Source organism: Topomyia yanbarensis, chromosome 2 (assembly GCF_030247195.1).
Source record: "Topomyia yanbarensis strain Yona2022 chromosome 2, ASM3024719v1, whole genome shotgun sequence".
NCBI lineage: Eukaryota > Metazoa > Arthropoda > Insecta > Diptera > Culicidae > Topomyia > Topomyia yanbarensis.
Window position 1 is genome coordinate 19,956,694 of NC_080671.1, and position 19,898 is coordinate 19,976,591.

Below are 19,898 nucleotides of genomic sequence, written 5' to 3' on the forward strand. Positions count from 1 at the left end.
TTCATTACCGATGTTGCTTACAGTGGTTTCTGGGGTGCTGGATGCTGCTTTGGCAGTTTTCAATATGGACTGAACAGCTGCCACAAATTTGGCAACCGTTTGTGGTTCAGGTATTGGTATTGAAAACTCTTTTTTGGGTTGGTTTACCGTGGATTCGTTGGCAATCGGTAGAGATGCATTCTACTCTGTATCTTCCGCGCAAGGTTGTCCGTGGTGTGCTGTTTGATTACAATACTTGCACGTGGGAGTTTGCCCCTCATGGGTGCATAATGTAGTTTGATTAATAGTAGCTTCGTGGGTTTTGAGTTTTATAGAAGTGGGAGGGGATAGGCTTTTCGATCCGCATCCTCACCACAAGAACACCGTTAGGTGTACGTGGGAAGAAATTTCTCCACGTATCACGTGTAACTGATTCTACTTCGCCTTATTGCGACATTTATTTTGCGATTAGATCAGGAGGGGTACGTGGTGATAGGTCATGTAACTTTACATCTACATAGTCTTTTTCTATATACACGGGAATCTTAATTCCAGCTTTATCACTTTGAGCCACGTGCTTCAAGTTGTTCTGCAAAATGAAACGTTCGGCTTGTGCTAACGTGTTGAATGATATGAGTACGACATTACGAAGATGATGATACTGTAGATACATAACCTCCTTGAGCTTAAGCTGCATCTTCACCTTCAGCAGGTATTCCACTTCACGAAAACTCAATCTTATTGAACAGAATTTAAAGTCAACGGCCGCTGTGTTGGGTCGGAGCAGAGATTTTTCGTCAACTTAATAATTAATTAATAAATTAAAAGTTTCTTTTGTTCTCGAGACAATGCACACTAGATCGAGAGGTTGCTAGTTTTTGTTAACTTGGTTCGATTGTACGTCTGACTTGGGCAGAAGTAGAAAGTAGACTGATGATTTCCATTGTTGACAGAATTACTACTAAGTTCTGCAATTAATTTAACTCTTCTATCTTAAAATCGTAATAATATTTTTGTAATAATTCATAGTTAGTTAGAGTTTTCGGCAAAACATTCTGGACACACTTTTTATAGGATTGGTCTTTTATCTTGAGTGAAATAGTGATCCAAACGTGCGGAGATGCAACAAAGCTTCGCATAGTAATTTCCATACAAACTTCAAACGCAATGCGGAAATCTGGAGAGGAGCAAATCGCCTCCAAAATGTACACAGTCCTTTGGGACCGCAAAACGAGCTTAAAAAGTTCTATGCTGGAAAATGGCATATGTCGAGCCACCGTAATGACTAGCAATTCTATTGCACAGATTCTTTAAGTACAGCAAGGGAAAGGTCAATTTTACTCAAAACGCGGCCGACATATTATAGTGCTTACAATCATCCAGTCTTCGATACGGCGATACCCCTTGATTTAGGAACTCCTGTTTCTATAGCCTTCTACGAGATGGGAGTTTGAACTCAGTGGATCAATTCCTGGCTAAAATGTTGGATACCACACGACTTTTGGGACGATTATGTCGGAAGAAAGATAATGGAATCAAATATCATTATAACAGAACACAATTTTCATAACAAATTATGTTATAAATTTGGTTTCGTTAGAAGGTAAAATAACAGATAATTATAACAACTTTTAACGGGAGATATAGTTTTGATAGTTTTTTGCTATGATCTTCTAATCGGGTATCCATCTCTTATAGCGGTAAGCTTAAAGCTAGTTGGTACCGTCGCACGGTACTATCTTTGATTTTAGGCCTGAGTTTATTTCGGTCTAAGACGTTAGTACCTGTCATCGCAAATATGGCTGCATCCTGAAGTCAAATGGAAACAGTGTAAAGAGGCGCCATGTTTCTCTTGCATACATCTCAATCATTTGAATCAACTTTTCGACCTTTATGTGCAATAGTATGGACCCTGTTTCACACAAATCATATGAGGGCAAGTAAGCAAGTTTTATCCCGTACGAAAAACAGGTATAATCGAGTTTTAAATGTGATCTTTTTGATATTCTTTATAGTCCTATCTATAAGGTGTTGCACGCTCATTTGAAAATGCCATGTCAAAGAGTTATATTGCAGATTGGCAGAAGTCGAATAATTTTGAAACAAACCGAATTTTTATAATTGAATACAGATCTGCATTAAATAAAAATTGTTTTCGTTTGTTAGTTTACTTATGGCTATCAAAATGTTTAATGTTTGATTTACCCACAATTTTTTAGTTACTTTATCAAGAAGAAAAGAATATATAACCACAATTTGTACCCTTTTCTAGTTATATCTTCTCACAAAGAACACAATAGCAAATGGAAGTTTTCTTATATTTTTACTGCTTTCGAAAGAATCCAAACTAAGATTAAACAAAAGATTGTAAATAAAGCCAGGCCATACAACCTAAGTAACACTATGACGGCGAACAATCTGCTACAAATATTCTCATTTTGATCGTTATTCAAATTATATAGAAGCTTGAGATCCAGTGTCAGGTTCAATTTGTAAAGTTATAATTGTCAATTCATTATCAGACAAATCGCAGACTATAGGAAGTAATTAAATGTAATTTATTATTTTGTAACCGGGATTTGACGCTTTCACAATTTTTGCATGACATCAGCAAAATTTCGTTGAACTGAACGTTGAAAGCTCAGCAATTTGGATTTAACCCGTTTGACAGATTTACTTCGCTGAAAATCAGCTTTTGAAATTGTCAAATTCTCAGTTCAATTACTGAACTTTTGGTATTTCAAGCTTGATTAGGTAATCGTGCTGATAATTTGAATTAGCAAAGTAGGTCTGTCAAATTTTATATGCATGGTTAGTGGAGTAGTTGGGTAGGATAGTATAATAAGCCCCACCAGGCTAAAATGTCAGATTTTTATTCCAAAGACCACATCATTATTTGAAGCAAATAAATAGTTGTGTTTGGCTTTTTCATATTTTGCAGAACAGCAACTGATACAAACATTTCAAAAGATGTAAGTTTACACTTTTTTCTATAAGCATTTGATTTAATTTGAAACAGTCAAATTTGGCTATACTGACTGACTAATAAGTGTAATGTTAGAGAAGATCTCTCGGTCCTTGGAATGGCTAGCGCCTAACAATGCAACTCTGTAACGTTCTCGATAGTATGCATCATTATTAGCAAAATAACGTTTAGCCAATTATGTACCTTAAATAATAATTTTTTTAAGCGGTTACATCACTGTAGAATTTTAAACCAATCAATTTTCTATTTATTAGTCTAAAATGTGGCAGTTAAAAATGACAACCCAAAACATGGAAGACGAAAACAATTCATAAATATACAAATTTTCAATTCTTCCGCAACGCCTCTAATGTATATCCCATAAAAATTCTTGAAGCAAGCTTATTTTTTCGTACTCTACAGTGGTGTAACCCCTTAAGCTAAATAAAGGATTTCAAAATTGTTTTAAAAACATAAATACATCAGATTATTAAATGGCATAAAGAGTGAGTTTTAAATTAACTTCATTGTACAGTTTTTTAACATTGCCGTGTATTGCCGTACAGATCACAGCAATGCAAATGGCAGCATCATGATGTCATACTTCTCTTGCGCACATTTCGTTATTTTCAATCCCCTCTTCGGCTTTCTTCTGAATAAGTATGGCTCTCTTTGCTCGCAATAAAGATGGCAATAAATGAACCAGTTTTATCAGGTAGGAAAGGCAAGCACTGTCGAATTATATCTACCCGTATTTTCGAATTCCTCGTTCTTTCCTTCTCTCTACACGCTTCATTCCAATTGCACATCAAATGGTTATAGTAGAGCACGTTTGAATTAATTGAATCGTTATTTTTGCGAATTAATAAAAACTGCAATAAGAATTGTTTTGATTCTTTTCTTTTTGCTTATCGCTATGAAAATAAGTGGGACCATTTAATTCGTTAATATAAATCAACAACATATTTTCACGAATTATTGCCCGTATATTTATCGTATCTCACATCAAAGAAAGTAAATAACGCAAGAAAATTATTTTTTTAGGGGATAGATCCAAATAAATGATAAATAGATGTAGATCGTAAAATGCAATATTTTATGATTTTTTTACACTCGTGGTTAACAAATTGAATCAGAATGTTAACAGCTTAGAAATTAGCCCCACAAATACCCTAAGCTAAGATTAAATAATTGATTTTAAATATGTGCATTATTCTAATAAGAATAAAAAAAAAACAAAAATGTGAAATATAACACTTGTAAATCTAAAATAATCATTCTGTCGAAGTTTAATTTTTTGTTTGACCTTTGTTTACCTTTTATTTAAGCCTCGCATAATTGATATTTATTACAAACTTGTGAAAATTCGCTTGAAACGAATATAACTATTCTCCCTCACGTCGATAGGTATCATGTTCAATTAGAATGACATTCACAGTTCATTTTGAGTTCAAATTGAAACATTTAACCAAAGTGTTAATCAAAGTTTGAAATCTCGACAAACATATGATTACAGCTTAATAGTCAACAGTCAAAATTCTCTTTGAGAGGATATTCCGGACCAATCGTTACTCGCCAATCACAGATGTTGGTAGAAAATAAAAAGAGAAAAGTTTTCTCTTCCATTAACTGCTATGAACTGGTTCCGGGTTGTCCGGGATTTCCTTTCAAAGAGAATTTTGACAGTTCGTCGCTGTTGTGCTATCTTATGACAAACGCCATTTTGGGGTAAACTGAGTTAGATATGCCACATTACTTAACTAAAAAATCTCTACAAAGTGACGTTTACAGGATTTTGACATTCTGCTTGGTTACTGAGATATAGCGAGAAATGTGCTGAAAATTTTCAATTTTTTTGTTTCAAATGACTGTGTCTGGGGATTGGCTCAAATTATCTTGATGTATAACATGTTTTTTATGTAAAACTATCTGAGAAACACAATGGCATAATCATTTTCAAAACAAAAATATACGAATTGTGAGAAAAATGCATTTTAAGTTTTGAACTGGAAATATAGCATATTTGGCAACACTGTAACCAAAAATAACTATTTTTTCTTGATTCCCTGACTCATTTCCTTCAAAATGCATCTCACCGATTCTTTATAGACCAACTGAAGCCAAAGATATAAATAAAAGTTAATTATTGATGATTTATTTGTATGGAAAATTTTCCATGCACGATTATGACACGCCATACAAATTTTGTCATCAATACATACCTATGACACGTGTAAATGCGACTTTTGTTTACATTTATAGTAAAAGCTCGCAACATAGTCAACTGATCATCGTAATATTTGGGAAATTAATACAGAATAGATAGAAGCATCAATTGTCTTCTTTGAATTGTTTATACCATTTATAAGTTTCGAGATATTCATTATCAAACTTTAAAAATCGTTTTTCTCAAAATGTGCAAAATGGCGCTTGTCATAAGATAGCACAACAGCGACGAGCTGGCTTTTAAGCCGTAATCATATGTTTGTCGAGAAATAACTATCATGGCACCAACCACCTCAAACTCGACGAGCGTGTATTTAAACTGAATGGAAACATGCATATTATGTTACTACAAAATGCTGTACATCATTGGCCAACTATCAACGATCCAACAAGTTAAAGTTCTAAGTTCAGAAACATATCGGCTACAAGTTGACAAAATTGTTCTCACACGCTATGGAACCAGACATTTGACGAAGAAAAGCTATTTTACTGCAAGAAAATATCGGAATGAAAAACAATTCACGATGTTGTCTAATTTACTCATTTTCTTTAACTTGAATTTGTTGTTTTTTAACATTCACATCGTGTAACGCAGATCAGAACGCAGCCATATAAATGACAGCATCGTTTGATTAAAGCTTACCAAATATTTTAGTCCGGTTTAAAAACTGTTGGTACGACTTTGTGCTTACGGCTATTAATAGACCACAGCCATCATATATTTGAAATATGTGCGATTTCTTTGAATTTTATGGCGCATTCTAGAGCTACGGTTTACCCCGTACCTCCTGTAAATCTGATGTGTCCTGGGTAGCGACAGACTATTTTGCCCAAAGATATACAAAAGTGCACGAAAAAGAAAGTTTCTACGGAACGAAATTAAGTTGATTTGAAACGGAGAAATTGCGATGCGGATTACTGCATGAAATTCCACCACAAAGCCAAAAGCAACAAGTGCGAATCAGTTGTCTGTGTTCGGTTCACGGAATCTGCTGGTTGTGGCGGTATTCGGTATCAATTTGATCAATAGAAACTTTATCAATCCATTAAATTGGACCAATCAGTTACCGTACGTGTGCACTCTAAAATACGTTTGATTAGTGTGTCACAATCGCATATGTAAAATGCAGTTGCATTTCTTATACGTTACACAATGACAGATCACAATCCGTCCTCACATGTGATGGAGATGTATGACATTTGGCGTCACTTTTTTTTGATTACTCACCCTGGTCAAATCCGCTAACATACTTTCAAATTTGTCACATTTCATCAATGGCACACGTTGGCTATTTTTATAAGCCGCTTTTTTCTATTCGTATTTTCGCTATCATATCTAACTTAAACGGTCAGCTATGCAGACTGTAGAGCGTGTAATAAAAAAAAAGCTTGGCACGTTCCAGTTTGATTTCTGCGTTCGACACAAAACAAGCGCGTTGTCGGCTGGCGCAGTTCATGCCTCCTGTTATGTGTCGAATTTTAATATTTTTTTCGTTTGTGACATAGGCTTATAATGGCCATTGCAAATCATTGTTCCAATGCAAATCTAAAAAGTATAATGGCATTGGAGTGGCAATATGTGCCGCAGCAGCTAATATTTAGCTAATTTAAAGGTCCATTTTAGTTCACTTTACTAATTTTCGGATTAGCACATACTACCGAGTATCTTATAATCAATGTATGAAGGTAGCGAAACTACAGGCTTTCAATGTGGCTGGTTTTCTGGTTGAGATTGAGTAGTGCTAAAAAGAATTTAAATCAACTGCCTGGAGAAAACCGGCTTCGTATGCAACAGCGTGGTCGCAAAGGCCGAGCTACACGCCAACCTTTTGGTCTCTCACTTACAAGCATTTTAATATTTTTTTTCTCTCCTAGAATGCGGGTGGGTGAATGGACAATCAAATTAAGCAAGGGAATGAGAGTAGCAAAAATGTTAGTTGCTAAACAAGTTTAACTTGTTCCACAGTTCTCACGGTGAATTCGAGTATGAAAGTATACACGGTTTTCAATTACGATCATATTATTGACATTTCGATGTGGGTAGTTTTCGAACGTTGTAAACTACGTCACTCAGCAAGCAACTGATTGATATCAAACATGACCTGTTTCGAAGTGTGAGCTGACAGATATTTTATAAATAGAGCCTTTTTGGATGTCGGTTTATTAGACTAGGAAAATGACAACGTGTTGAACTGGTTACGCTTACTTTATGTGGCATGGTCTCAAATTGAGAAATTAACCTAAACAAATTATGTGAGCGATAGCCGACAAAGAACCTGCTATTTACGGTTAGCACTTATACTAGTATTTCCTAAAGTAATATATAACAGGATACAAACGAAGACAGGTTTTGTTATGGGTTCTGAACTGACCGCAAGGCACCCAGAGAAGTAACAACAACGCGATCGAAACATCGACCAATATGAAAAAAAAACATTTCCATAATTTTTGTATCACCTACCCGAGCAAAGTCGAACATCAAAATTACAGCAAGTAGAAATTACAAGTTGATGTCAGTATCAAACTGAGACTTATTTTGAGTTTATGTTAGTCGATAATGGCATCAAATTTTGAGCTCATGTTGTTCAAGTATCTTAAAAAATCTTTTGTTTATATTGTTATACTTATTTTATCTCAATTAAATAGTTCAATATATCTCAATGAGATTTCCATTTGCTCTCACTGATAGCAGAAATAGTTTTCTGTTTGATGTCGTAGGACAATTGGCTCTCGATTTTGATGTTTTCATCGTTAGAACGACCAAAACGATATTAACCTGAGTAATCATTGCCGGGAACATCACAACATAATGTTTAGTTTTTAATTTACCATCAGACTTTTCTCGGGTAATCACCGAATTATTGACATTGAGAAGCTTCCGATGCCATCCAGTCAAGAGAAAAAAAACATTACGTTATATATTTTGACTTCTAAAATATGATTAATTAAAATCGTTGATCTTTATAAAGTAAATCAGAAATAGGTTTTCATTACGTCAACAATTCTGTTCGATTTGTATACAACAACGAGCTGCCGGCTACTCTAAATTAAAGGACAGGATAAACACAAAGAAAACCCACTACAATCGCAGGTATGGTATGGTGCACAAATTAAATATCTGCACGCATTAGCAGCTTTTCATTGTCCATTCCACGCGGGAATGCTCTAAAATGGGAATTGAGTGAAGCAGGGTAAAACATTTTTCAGGCGGATTGCATCATTTCAATAATAACATATATCAATCATTTGATATCTGCTATTATTTAATAACTATCTACGAACATCTTAGCCTAAAATTGTTCCGTTTTTAATTTATAATTTGCGTAATATTTTTTCATGCCACATGTAGCATTTTGAGTGCTATCTACAAAATCGCTGCAACATTTACGATGGAATTGAAAAAAAAAAATATTTTGGCATTAGTGTAACATGATACGGATGTTTTTTATTACTTTTTCACAAAAGTAATTAAGTTTGAAAAAACAAAAGTAAAGGCGTTTGAAAACGTATCATTCTAATACATTTTGGAAGTCGCACGAGGTGTGAAGTCCTTTATATATCACGAACATAATACACGCAATGCTTAGCAACCAACATCTGACATGTGCTCATCGTTAGAACAACTATAGTTTAAGAAACTGAATGTCTGTGAATGTGCTCAAGGTAGACAACGGTTATGGAACCTTGTCGACCAAGGGCTGCTGAGAAAACTCAATGAGCTTGGGTTTTCGACATCTGGGTTTACTGCCGATTACCATAATCATGGAGAATGTTTTTGTTTTGTGAACTTCAGTCACGATTTCCGTCATGTCATTACCAAATCAATTTTCTGTACGTGAACGAGTTCACAACTTTTAGGTTGACTCGTGATTTTATTCATAGATTTAGGAACATTTTTCAGAGTCCGACTATACGATATAAGCTACTTCATATGGTTATTATTTAGCGTGCTGAGTATTATTCATATGATATTTATGAATCCGATTACGAGTTTTCAGATCATTTGATCTGTAACTGCCCAGTAGTGATGCAATTACAAATCCGAAATTTTGATTCTTCATGCTTAGACGAACCTATGTACAGGGAGCTAAAACTTAAGAATATGTTATTATTCCTAACCCATTGTGGTAAGGAGCTATAGACTTTATCAGTATCGTTCATTATTCCTTCAGGAGCTGACTGTATACTGTTTCGTGTTGAGGTTGTGTTATGTTGTCATTTTCCATTTCACTACCCCTTTCTTTTACTTCCTTGTTGCTTCCCATAAAAAAATGATGAGACGACATGACAAAGCACAAATCTCCTAATAACATGGTACGTGCCAATCGAACCAATATATTCTGATTCCTGATTTCTGAACATTAGACTAATTTTCATTTCATGATTTTTATATGAGCAATCAAAAATAAAAGTCACAAAAACAGAACATGTTTCGTAAAACTCGCTTTAAATATATTAGAATGTGAAACACGAATATTAACTTGAAATGAAAGCGTGAAAATCTTACAAAACCTGATAACTCGGAAACTATTCGATGTATGAAAAAATATTTAAAAAATGCGTTTTCGCCTAAGCTAACTGGAAAAATCACGAAAATAATTTTTATTGTTATATAACTCAGGTATTCTGCAATTATTTTAACCCGCGTCGGCCTGAGTGAAAGAAAAAAAATCAAGCTTGTGCCATTCATTCGTTTTTAAAGGTCGATTTACTTTTGACTTTATTGAACTCGTACGAGTTTCTAGATTTGGTTTGTATATTGACATTGACGGAAATGTCTACATGCCCGGAGTTATTCCGGTGGGTCACTGGGTCAGATCGGGTAAAAATGATACCAACTTCCTTTTACACCAACGTATACCCAGTTAAACGTTATCAATTTGGATACAATTGATGTTATTCGTGTAGCCCTGATTATATACATTATATACCATTAAAATTTGACCAAAAATGAATAAATATTGATGTCCAGGTGAGTTCCTGTGTAGGGTTCCTCCTAGAACCGGTTCGAAGGTGGTCAAACACAAAACCATACGAATACTGCCAATGTGGGTATCAAACTTCATGATTTACTAAAACAAACTCAGATATAGTCATTGTAAGTAATTTTGGAAATACCTGCCTTCCTGGGGTCAGTTCCGGATATCCCCGGTGGAACCCTAGTACTGGCCAAACACAAAACATACGAATACTGCCAATATGGGTATCAAACTTCATGATTTTCAAAGACAAATTCAGAAATAGTCATTGTAAGTAATTTTGGAAACAGTTGCTATCTTGGGGTCAGTTCCGGATATCCCCGGAGGAACTCTAGTGCTGGCCAAACACAAATCCATGCGAGTACTGCCAATGTAGGTATCAAACTTCATGATTTTCAAAGACAAACTCAAAAATAGTCATTGTAAGCAATTTTGGAGACATTTGCCATCCTAGCGTCAGTTCCGGATATCCCCGGGGAAACCTTAGTACTGACCAAACACAAAACCATACGAATGCTGCCAATGTGGGTATCAAATTTCATGATTTTCAAAGACAAACTCAAAAATAGTCATTGTAAGTAACGAAAGCAATGAAATTGAAAGACGGATAGGTATTCTAGTGCGAATCAGTTATAAAGTTAGAACGGAAAACTAGGTCTAGGCAGGCTTATATTTCCAAATTATTATTTGAAGGTCAAACTGACAACTGAGGCTCCGCCAAGGGCACCAGGAAACCACACTACGGCTCTGGTTATTTTCTATTTTTGGTAATGTCCAACGGAAAACAGATCGAATGTGAAAAAATCTTCCCAAGAGGCAAGATTCGAACTTGCACCTTTGTAATCTCCGGACCAATACACTAACTCTTACGCTACCGTTGAGCTATGCTGGCCCTGGAAAAACATGATTATCGCATTGCATAGTATTTTGCAACGTCGTTTTCATGCTCAAAATTAATAGCGCCTAAACCGTTAACTTAATTATTGTGGTCAAAGATCCCTTTTATTTTTGCACATAGTATATTATCGATGAATATGTTTTATGCAATTTACCATGAAAAGATGAAGCTGCTTATCGCAGTGTGCTTGAATATTTCATTTTATACCACTTCGATGGAATATTGTTTTGAACATAACACTCGGAGAGAATCGTGTCGGGCCACCTTATGAAAGTAAACAGCTAGTACTTTCAGTATGTTATAATGTTGTTTGCTCCTTTTTGCTCCTTAACGAGTTATTTAAGGTGGAAGTTACCCCAAAAATATTGCAAAATTTACAATATCTTTTTAAATTTAACAGATAGGAAGTAACTATGTTCGAAAAAAATATGTGTTTCGCTACAGCAAACAACTTTGTGGAATATTTCAAGAAGGTAGGATAATGTGTAAAAAAGTTATCATGAAAAAACTATTTTTAAGGGGTCTTCCATATAATTTGTTCCATAATTTGTAAACTATTAAAGCTAGATATATGGTGTCTTCAGCAATTTATTTTGCAGTAACATTTGCTACAATTTTGCCGAAGACACAAAGTCTCTATCTTAATTAGTTCGGAACATAAATTTCGTATATCACTTATAGGTGAATTAATAACTAAATAGTATACTCCTGTGGATGCGCAATCATAAGGACAACAACTTCTCCGAAAAAACTATACTTCTAAAGTCAACGGTTTAGACGCTATTAATTTTGAGCACGAAAACGACGTGGTCAATATTTCAAAATTACGAATTACAAAGTTGGTGTCTTCAGAAGATATACTTATAATTACCTGACATACAAATTTGCCGTAGACACCATCTTTCCATCTCGTTTCATTAAAAAATTGTTAACAGCGCCACCACAGCGAATGAAATCCGAACTAATATGGCCTGATCAAATAAAGCGCAACAACTTTGCTAAAGACACTAAGGTGTGTGAATTGTGGATTAGCCCTTTTTGGACGCTAGGTACCCCCGGGGTTAGCCCCTCAAATTACGAAAATGCTCGTGAATTGAAAAGTAGTACATGTAATGATCTTATTTTTTCTAGACAACATGGGTCAATGAACTACAAACAAAATAATGTATTCTTACAATAAAAACAATTTAAATTTGGAAATGCGGAAGTTTTTTCCGTTTCCTTTAAAAAAATGCAAAATGTGGTTTGGTGCCTTGGTTGGTTTGGACACCAGCCATTCATATGTCAATGACCTAGTAGCATCGATAGCATATAGTAATATTCCGACTTCAGAGCTGGTAGACGCAATAGGTAATAATCCAAGATAGAAGCGATACCGATGCGAAATTGGTTTAGTTGAGCTGTCCCATCCAAGCAACCGATTTTTATTTGATCCACATGTGCTAATTCGCAAAATTTTCAAATATTGACTTACATAACGGACCGAGAACCAATTAGCAAAATCCATTCTGTTTTACTTACCAAACATGTTTCGAGCTAGGTCAGTAACAGTAACGCTATACTTTTTCAACAGGAATCATCACCCAGCTACCGTAAAGCCTCTGAAAGTTAACCAATTGTTTGCCGCGTAAAACTGCATGATGGACGAAAAGAAGCGCGAAACACGTTTAAGCGTTGTGCGCTGTAGCTTGCCGAGAATTGCTTAGTAAGCAGAGAAGAGAAGATAGTATTGCCTTTGCGAAGGGAAGCAATCTTCAGTCGATAACCTTGAAACCAGCGAAGCACGAAGAGAAAAGAAAAATCCCGCAAATTGCAACCATAACAGGCAGCTCAGCAAAAGAAGAATCTTCTCTGACTGAGGGCCAACCGTTCCGAAAAAGGCTAAACACTGGAACGATAGTTTAAGGTATGAAGAGAAGCAAAACCAGCAGCAGACATCCGGATTACTTTGTCGGAGCCAACGGAATGCCACGACTAGTGGAGAAAGTTGTCCGTCCAGCAGAATATCAGAGTGAAATGGATTCTACCATATCGCCGACCGATCCCGTCAAACTAAACAAGTGTTTGTACAACATAGCAGTTAGAAAGAACCGTGTGGCGAGCTGCCGTCTAGCAAATCAAAATAATCGCAGCAATAAAATTGAAAGTGATATAGTGATAAGAAACCAAACGGGAAATAAATCAAACTCATCCACTAACAGTAGTACCGGCAGCAGTTCGACGATTACAAATTTATCGCAACCTGCGCCCGTAGCTGCAAGTTCATCCTCGTCATCGATATCAGTATTGAATAACTGGGGAGGTCCGGTTGCGTCACCGCTGACGGCGCGAGTGCCTGATGCGCATAGATGCGACGGAAGAGCACCTATTACCAATGCCCTGTCCATTCCTAGGAGTAGAAATTATGACTATATTCGTAGATCCCCCAGACAAGCCATCGGTAGCAATCGGGTTAATTGTGTCACTAATGATGGATCGCCAATGCTACTCAGCAGCAGACAGCGTTGGAATGTCACCACAACAGCTGATTCGAATTGTATTGCTGATTCAGCTAGTAGCGTGATGAGACAATGCAGGTGAGTAAGGTGATTTCATTAACTCCCAGTCAATCAAGTGTCCGCATTACACCTTTTGTTTGGTTATTCTAGTTTTTGTTCTTTCAATAAACGAACACAAGCTCAAATGAACTGCAAAGGAACCCAGAACAAACTGACAATTGTGTATTTTATGAACAAAAATATCAGCAAACAGCAAATAGCCAAATCAATGACAACAATTCATAGAGAGAATGTAGATCGGTAATAGTTCCCTGCTGATCCGATTCAATCGTAACCACATTCCGATTTACATTCGGCAAGTCGTTTGCCTTTGTCTCAACGCAACGCCACGTGCTAACCATCAATTCAAATTGATGATCTACATCGCATCGTGTACTTGTCGATCTATAGAAAGTGTGTGTACCTATTCTGTACACGCATCAGGTACCGACACAAGCAAATACCCAACAAGCAATGAATGTAGGTATTTCTGTTTGTGCTGCTCCATTTAATTTGCACACACGACACTCAGTTATGGCAGTTCCAGTCAGGCAACTTCCTAAATTAAGACTAATTTGCATTCACGCTATAAATGCTCTCGTTGCTGTCTTTGATGAAAATATAAGGGCGCAACTGACAAAAGAGCTATCTATTATAGTAGTCTACAGCTGTACGGCTCCGAAGGGTGTAGCTCTACTTTGATTTCCAAATATATAAACGAATTTAGATAACACGAATGCAACAAACAAAACTCAAACCTAGTTGGCAAATATTTGCATTTTGATAAGACGATTTCTTATCATAGTCTTACAAGACACGCCAACCTACCTCCAAGTCATAATTCATAATTAACATTTCATGTACTGCGTTGATTGATTATTTACTTCTATAAATCAGCGTAAAATGCCTGATAAGAGCAAATGCATAACCGGTTATAGTACGCTACCAAATATGTCAATTGTGAACTAATGCAACACACACGTTGCCGTCTAGGTTCTATGGAAGTAGTGAATTGGTCAATGAACAAAACCACACGCCTCTGCAAGCAATGCGCGACCGGGTACATTGTTTTACCCTTTGCATGCCAATAACTCGGTGAGGCGCTGACTGACCAACCGATTGATCGATCTAACATAACGATTATTTTTGCGTGATTAGCGAATAATTTGCGGTGGCGACCACCAACTTAATTTTTATTGCAACTTGATTATGCTTCAACTGGTGTTTAATGATGCAACACTTATGAAGCAATTTAATTAGTCGATTGAAGCTGATAGTCTATGCGACTTGTCTCTTGTACCTGAAAATGTCATTACATTTACAGAGTATGGTCACGTTTTATAAAATAAAGATAGCTTTCATTTAATTTTGTTTTCGTCATTGAATACTATTGTGGTAGTTTCTGAAATTGCATTCCCTCTTGATTAATTATTTGATTTGGGATTTGATTCGTAATTTGGCATCAAATAAGACACATCTGTTTTGACCATTCTCGTGTTGATTCGACATCCGAATAAAATCGTCGATCCGGTCTAACATCACACGAATATGATTAAGGATAGATGCCGTTTTACAATTCGCGGAAGGAAGGACCCACCTGTAAATTGTCAAACAAACGTCTCACGGAAAGGCTTATATACTGATTTCTTAATCGATTCCATTTTGAGCGCAAAATTTCAGCAGTCCTTGAGGACCTAAACATTCCATTTGAGACAAAGTTTGTGAAAATCTAATAAGACTTTTTCGTGGAGTAGAAGAAACTTTCATTTTGAACTATTCCAAGAACCAGGAACTTACGGAATTGTCGGAATGGACACTTGATTCAAAGAGACTTTGACTGGCCATCAACGATCAAGAAGGCTCTACCAAGATCTGGCAAACGAAGGTACCATCAGCACCGCAGGGAGAGCCGAAAATCCATTATCGATGTCAATTTTTGTAGCCTCGGAGTGACAGGAAAGATAAACTGGAGAGTGTGCGAGAAGATACCCACAATGACCATCAAGCGATCCGGTACAGAATGCTGTAACGGGACACAGTTTGAATCACGTGGGAGATAGATAAACGAGCGATGCTATGAAACAGTAATCTTTCATACCTTTCATGCTAAATGCGAACGAGTGAATGGCAGTACTAACAAGGGCGTGCAATGCAACCATACCGAGGAATGGGAAACTGAAAACCACAGGGCTCGTAATGACACCGAAAGAGGGGAGCGAGCTGTAAGAACCGCTCTCAACAAAGCAAATTGCCATGGCAACGATAAAAGGCCCAGCTGCACCACCTGAAAGGTGCCCGAAGAAGATGAAGGTCATCATCGAAAGGATTTTCCGGCAGCTTGAACCCATTTTCACCGCACAGTGAGGAAGATTATTATGAATAAGACGCTCGAATTACCGACAAACTGCCATGGAAGTGAAGAAGGACCCAGAATCAGCTCCTAACTTGGTTGTGGAAAGAGCGATACAGGAGAACCCGGATATGTTCAGGATGTTCCGAATATATTTGAAAACGACAGAAGCTGATGTTGCTGCCGATGCCGGGAAAATCTCTTGGAGATCTTTTAGCGTATAGGTAGCGTTGGTACAGGAGGAAAACTATTAGAGGGAGTACGTCCAACCAATTACACGGAGTATGCGAACGGCCTGTCATGCAATGCGGTTTCCTTATAGGCAGGTCTTCAGTGTTTGCCATCCAAACGGTTGTGGAAGCTGCGGAGACAGCAGAGAAAACCATATCGCTATTACATGGTGTTTAACTTAGTCGTGAAGAATGAAGTGGTAGCTTGGAAGCAATCTCCCATTTGCTGTACAGCATGAGGGTACCTGAGTAACTCTGCAGGATAGTAAAGAGTTACTTTCAGAACCGATGATCTAAGAGAAAGACAAGGGAGAAGGGAGAATGACAATTATGGTGGGTGTTCCTCAGGGCTCCATAATCGGCCCGACGCTGTGGAATGCGGTGTGCGAAGGAGTATTGAAGCTGAACCTTCCCAGAAGTGTAACAATTGTAGGTTCCACGGATGAGATAGTGTTCCAGGGGAATCACTAAAAGAGATGGAGGTACTCGCCGCGGAGGCTATTGTGCATCACAAAACGAAAGTGGTGTTGATTAGCAGCAGAAAGACAGCAACAAGCGAAAATCGCGTTCGAAGAATATATCATCGACTCGAAGCGTGAAATTATGCTATTGTTACGGTATGTCCTGCTGTTCGCTTATGACAAACTCCAAACTCGACCACCACATCGATGAAGGACAACCTCGATGCGGTGAGGACCGTTTGAAATGGTAGGATAGGAAGAGGGAAGAAAAGATTAGATGTCAAGATAGAAGAGAAGAAGAAGGTTGAATTCGTGTAAAGTTCAATCCCGAGCTTATATTTCTGTAATTTGACCCCAAGGTGTAAAACGAATTTACCCAAATACTAATTCTGAATTAAAAACCTATGCAGGTTCCAAAAGGTCAAGAATTGAACTCAACCAGTTGAATTGTGTACGATTGAGGTTAGGTGACACGTGACATGCACATTGCCATAAAATTTAACCAGCAATTGTTCGCAATTATCAGGACACAATATCTGATATCTCTTGAAATACATTCCTCAAGGTGGTGCTAAAAAGCCATTTATTTAATCCACCCAAAAAATCTAAAAGATCGTGCCCGATCGGCATCGGAAGGATAAGATGCCGAGAAGTACGAAAATCACACGAAGTGCAAAACATCACTGTCAGGCATGTGACGAAGGTGATAATGACAATGACTATCACCAGTTTCTGTCACTGCAGTTCTTGGTGGTATTATGAATGCGGGCATGTAAACGAAAGCATCACCGTGCCCGACCAGGTGTTCGTCTACCTGAATTGCTAGATATCGTCTACCAATGGTCAAAGCATGCTGGAGGCCAAACTGGCAGTGTAGCTTCGTCAGAGTACCGGTAGGTTCGTGCGCACCGTAAGCAAGCTGGACCTACCATGACAGTCATTGCGGTGCGCAAAGCTCACAGAGGCGTTTCCGTACCTGTATGGTCTACTGGTCGATGATTACGATCAAGCGGTACCTCGTATCATCATAGGAAACGATAACGCTCACGTTACGTCAACACTCACGCTACGCGATGACCAACCGGGAGAACCGATTGCAACAAAATCACGTTTAGGATGGACGGTTTACGGATCCAGCCAGGACAAGTCAGTGGACATAGTTTCCACATATCGTCGCTGTTGTGCTATCTTATGACAAACGCCATTTTGGGGTAAACTGAGTTAGATATGTTACATCATTTATCTGAAAAATCTCTACAAAATGACGTTTTTAGATTTTTAACATTCTGCTTGGTTACTGAGATATAGCGAGAAACGTGCTGAGAAATAGTGAGTTTTTCGCTTAAAATGACTGTGTCTGGGGATTATCACAAGTTATCTTGATGTACTAGATGTTTTTCTATGTAGAACTGTCTGAGAAACACTATGGTATAATCATTTTAAAAAAAATACACGAATAGTAAGAAAAATGCAGTTTAAATTTTAAATTTGAAATATAGCATATTTGGCAACACTGTAACGAAAAAGTATTATTTTCTCTAGATTTGCTGACTCATTTCCTTCAAAATGCATCTCATCGATTATTTATAGACCAAATTGAGCCAAAGATATGAATAAAAGTTAATAATTGATACTTTATTTACATGGAAAATTTTTTATGCATGAATCTGGCACGTCATACAAATTTTGTCATCAATACACATCTATGACACGTTTGAATGCGACTTTTGTTTCCATTTTTAGTAAAAACTCGCAATATAGTCAACCGATTTTCGTAATATTTGCTTAGCTTAGCTTAGTTGACCGCCCGTGATTTTCCCGTGATTGATCAAAGACTGTTGAAATTGCATATTTGAACCAACTGTATGATACTTGGGAATAGTACATCATACTCAACGTGTAACCTAAAGAGACTAAGATTGTAGTATGATTAATAACGTAGATGGCCACTCCCATGCAGGTCAATTTTGGGATAGGAAGTGCCGCAGGATAGGATTGGTTTCAGTAGGTAGGGTAATGAATCATATGTCTTGGTAGATATTGCGATTTAGCTAAGTACTCACGCGGTTTATCTTTCCATTTTAGATGAAAGTTTTCAGAAGTGTGACATGCAGTAGAAATATGAATGCCGAATAGGCATTTTAAGAATTAGTATTCCGTGGGGCGTTACATAACAGGATAAAGCCGCGGGGAATATAATAGAGGTAATGATATGATCTTAGCAATATGTACTAAAATTGCTCACCATCAATTCCCGATAATTCGAAACGAGCAATCTGAACTCCGAACAGCCGGCCATTGGGAGTATTGCTTCTTATTAACACTTCAATGATTATTTCCAAAGTTTGCAGCACAAAGCAAGCATACAAAAAGTATAAAAGATATCCCAAATGAATATGAAAATTCACTGCGATATGTAAATGACAAGTTTGCATCTCAACTCTCCCTATCAGACACGTCTCCATAATTGGGTTAAATGCCAAATTGCAAACAACATGCGTAATAAATTTAATAAACACAACGACAAGGGCTTTCTATCCATCGGCGGTCTGACAGCAAAAACTGAGACGTTCAAACTCGAAAGAGTGACCCAGAGTACTGCACTGGATTATTTTGAAGATAGGATCAGGAGTGCGATTTTATGAAGTTTTAGCTTCCGATGGCCTTACACTTTCTGACAGAGTGAAATTTTGGAGTGTTCAAATGTTTACCACTGTTTAGGAAAGCAAAAGTAGTAGGTACAAAGCTAGTGTCAGATCTTCATGAGACCTAAAGAAGTCTTTTGGAGCTATTCGTCAATGTAGATTTGTCGGTAGACGGTTCCAGATTTAATGGCTTATTTTGAAACATCTACATTTTTTGTGTGATTCAAAAGCTTCATCTTTGGCCAATTCAAAAAATTTCCTACTTGAAAGTTTGCTTTTATTAAATACGGTTTTTAAACTAAAGTTTTGGAAGTTATACGTTGGCGTGGAAGAGCCGATATATTAATACATGCTGTTTTACTTAGTGTAGAATTAGACTTCATCCTTTACGGCTATAGTACAACCAACCGTACGTTGGTACACAATCTGGAATAGCGAATCAAAAAGGTGACTATATGTCAGTGATTTACTCAATATGGATAAAGGCTATGGCTTTCAACCGACCTTCGTAATATTTGCGAGATTAATACAGAATAGCAAGAAGCATCAATTGTCTTCTCTGAATTGTTTCTACCATTTAGAAGTTTGAAGATATTCAATCTCAAACTTTAAAACTTGTTTTAATCCA

General features: G+C 37.0%; 2 protein-coding genes across 3 annotated transcripts in view; one reads left to right on the top strand and one right to left on the bottom strand.

Moving 5' to 3' along the window:
* Positions 1-19,898, bottom strand: part of LOC131685156 (protein pelota) — a 58,026-nt gene that overhangs the window by 33,324 nt on the left and 4,804 nt on the right. The gene's annotated exons all lie outside the window — the stretch shown is intronic.
* The window catches only part of LOC131685163 (uncharacterized), a 33,460-nt gene that overhangs the window by 10,781 nt on the left and 2,781 nt on the right, over positions 1-19,898 (top strand). For both annotated transcript variants that reach the window (XM_058968658.1, XM_058968657.1), the window contains exon 2: positions 12,621-13,623. In XM_058968658.1, the coding sequence (XP_058824641.1) occupies positions 12,956-13,623 (668 nt within the window). In that variant the 5' untranslated portion in view covers positions 12,621-12,955. The remainder of the gene's footprint in view (positions 1-12,620; positions 13,624-19,898) is intronic.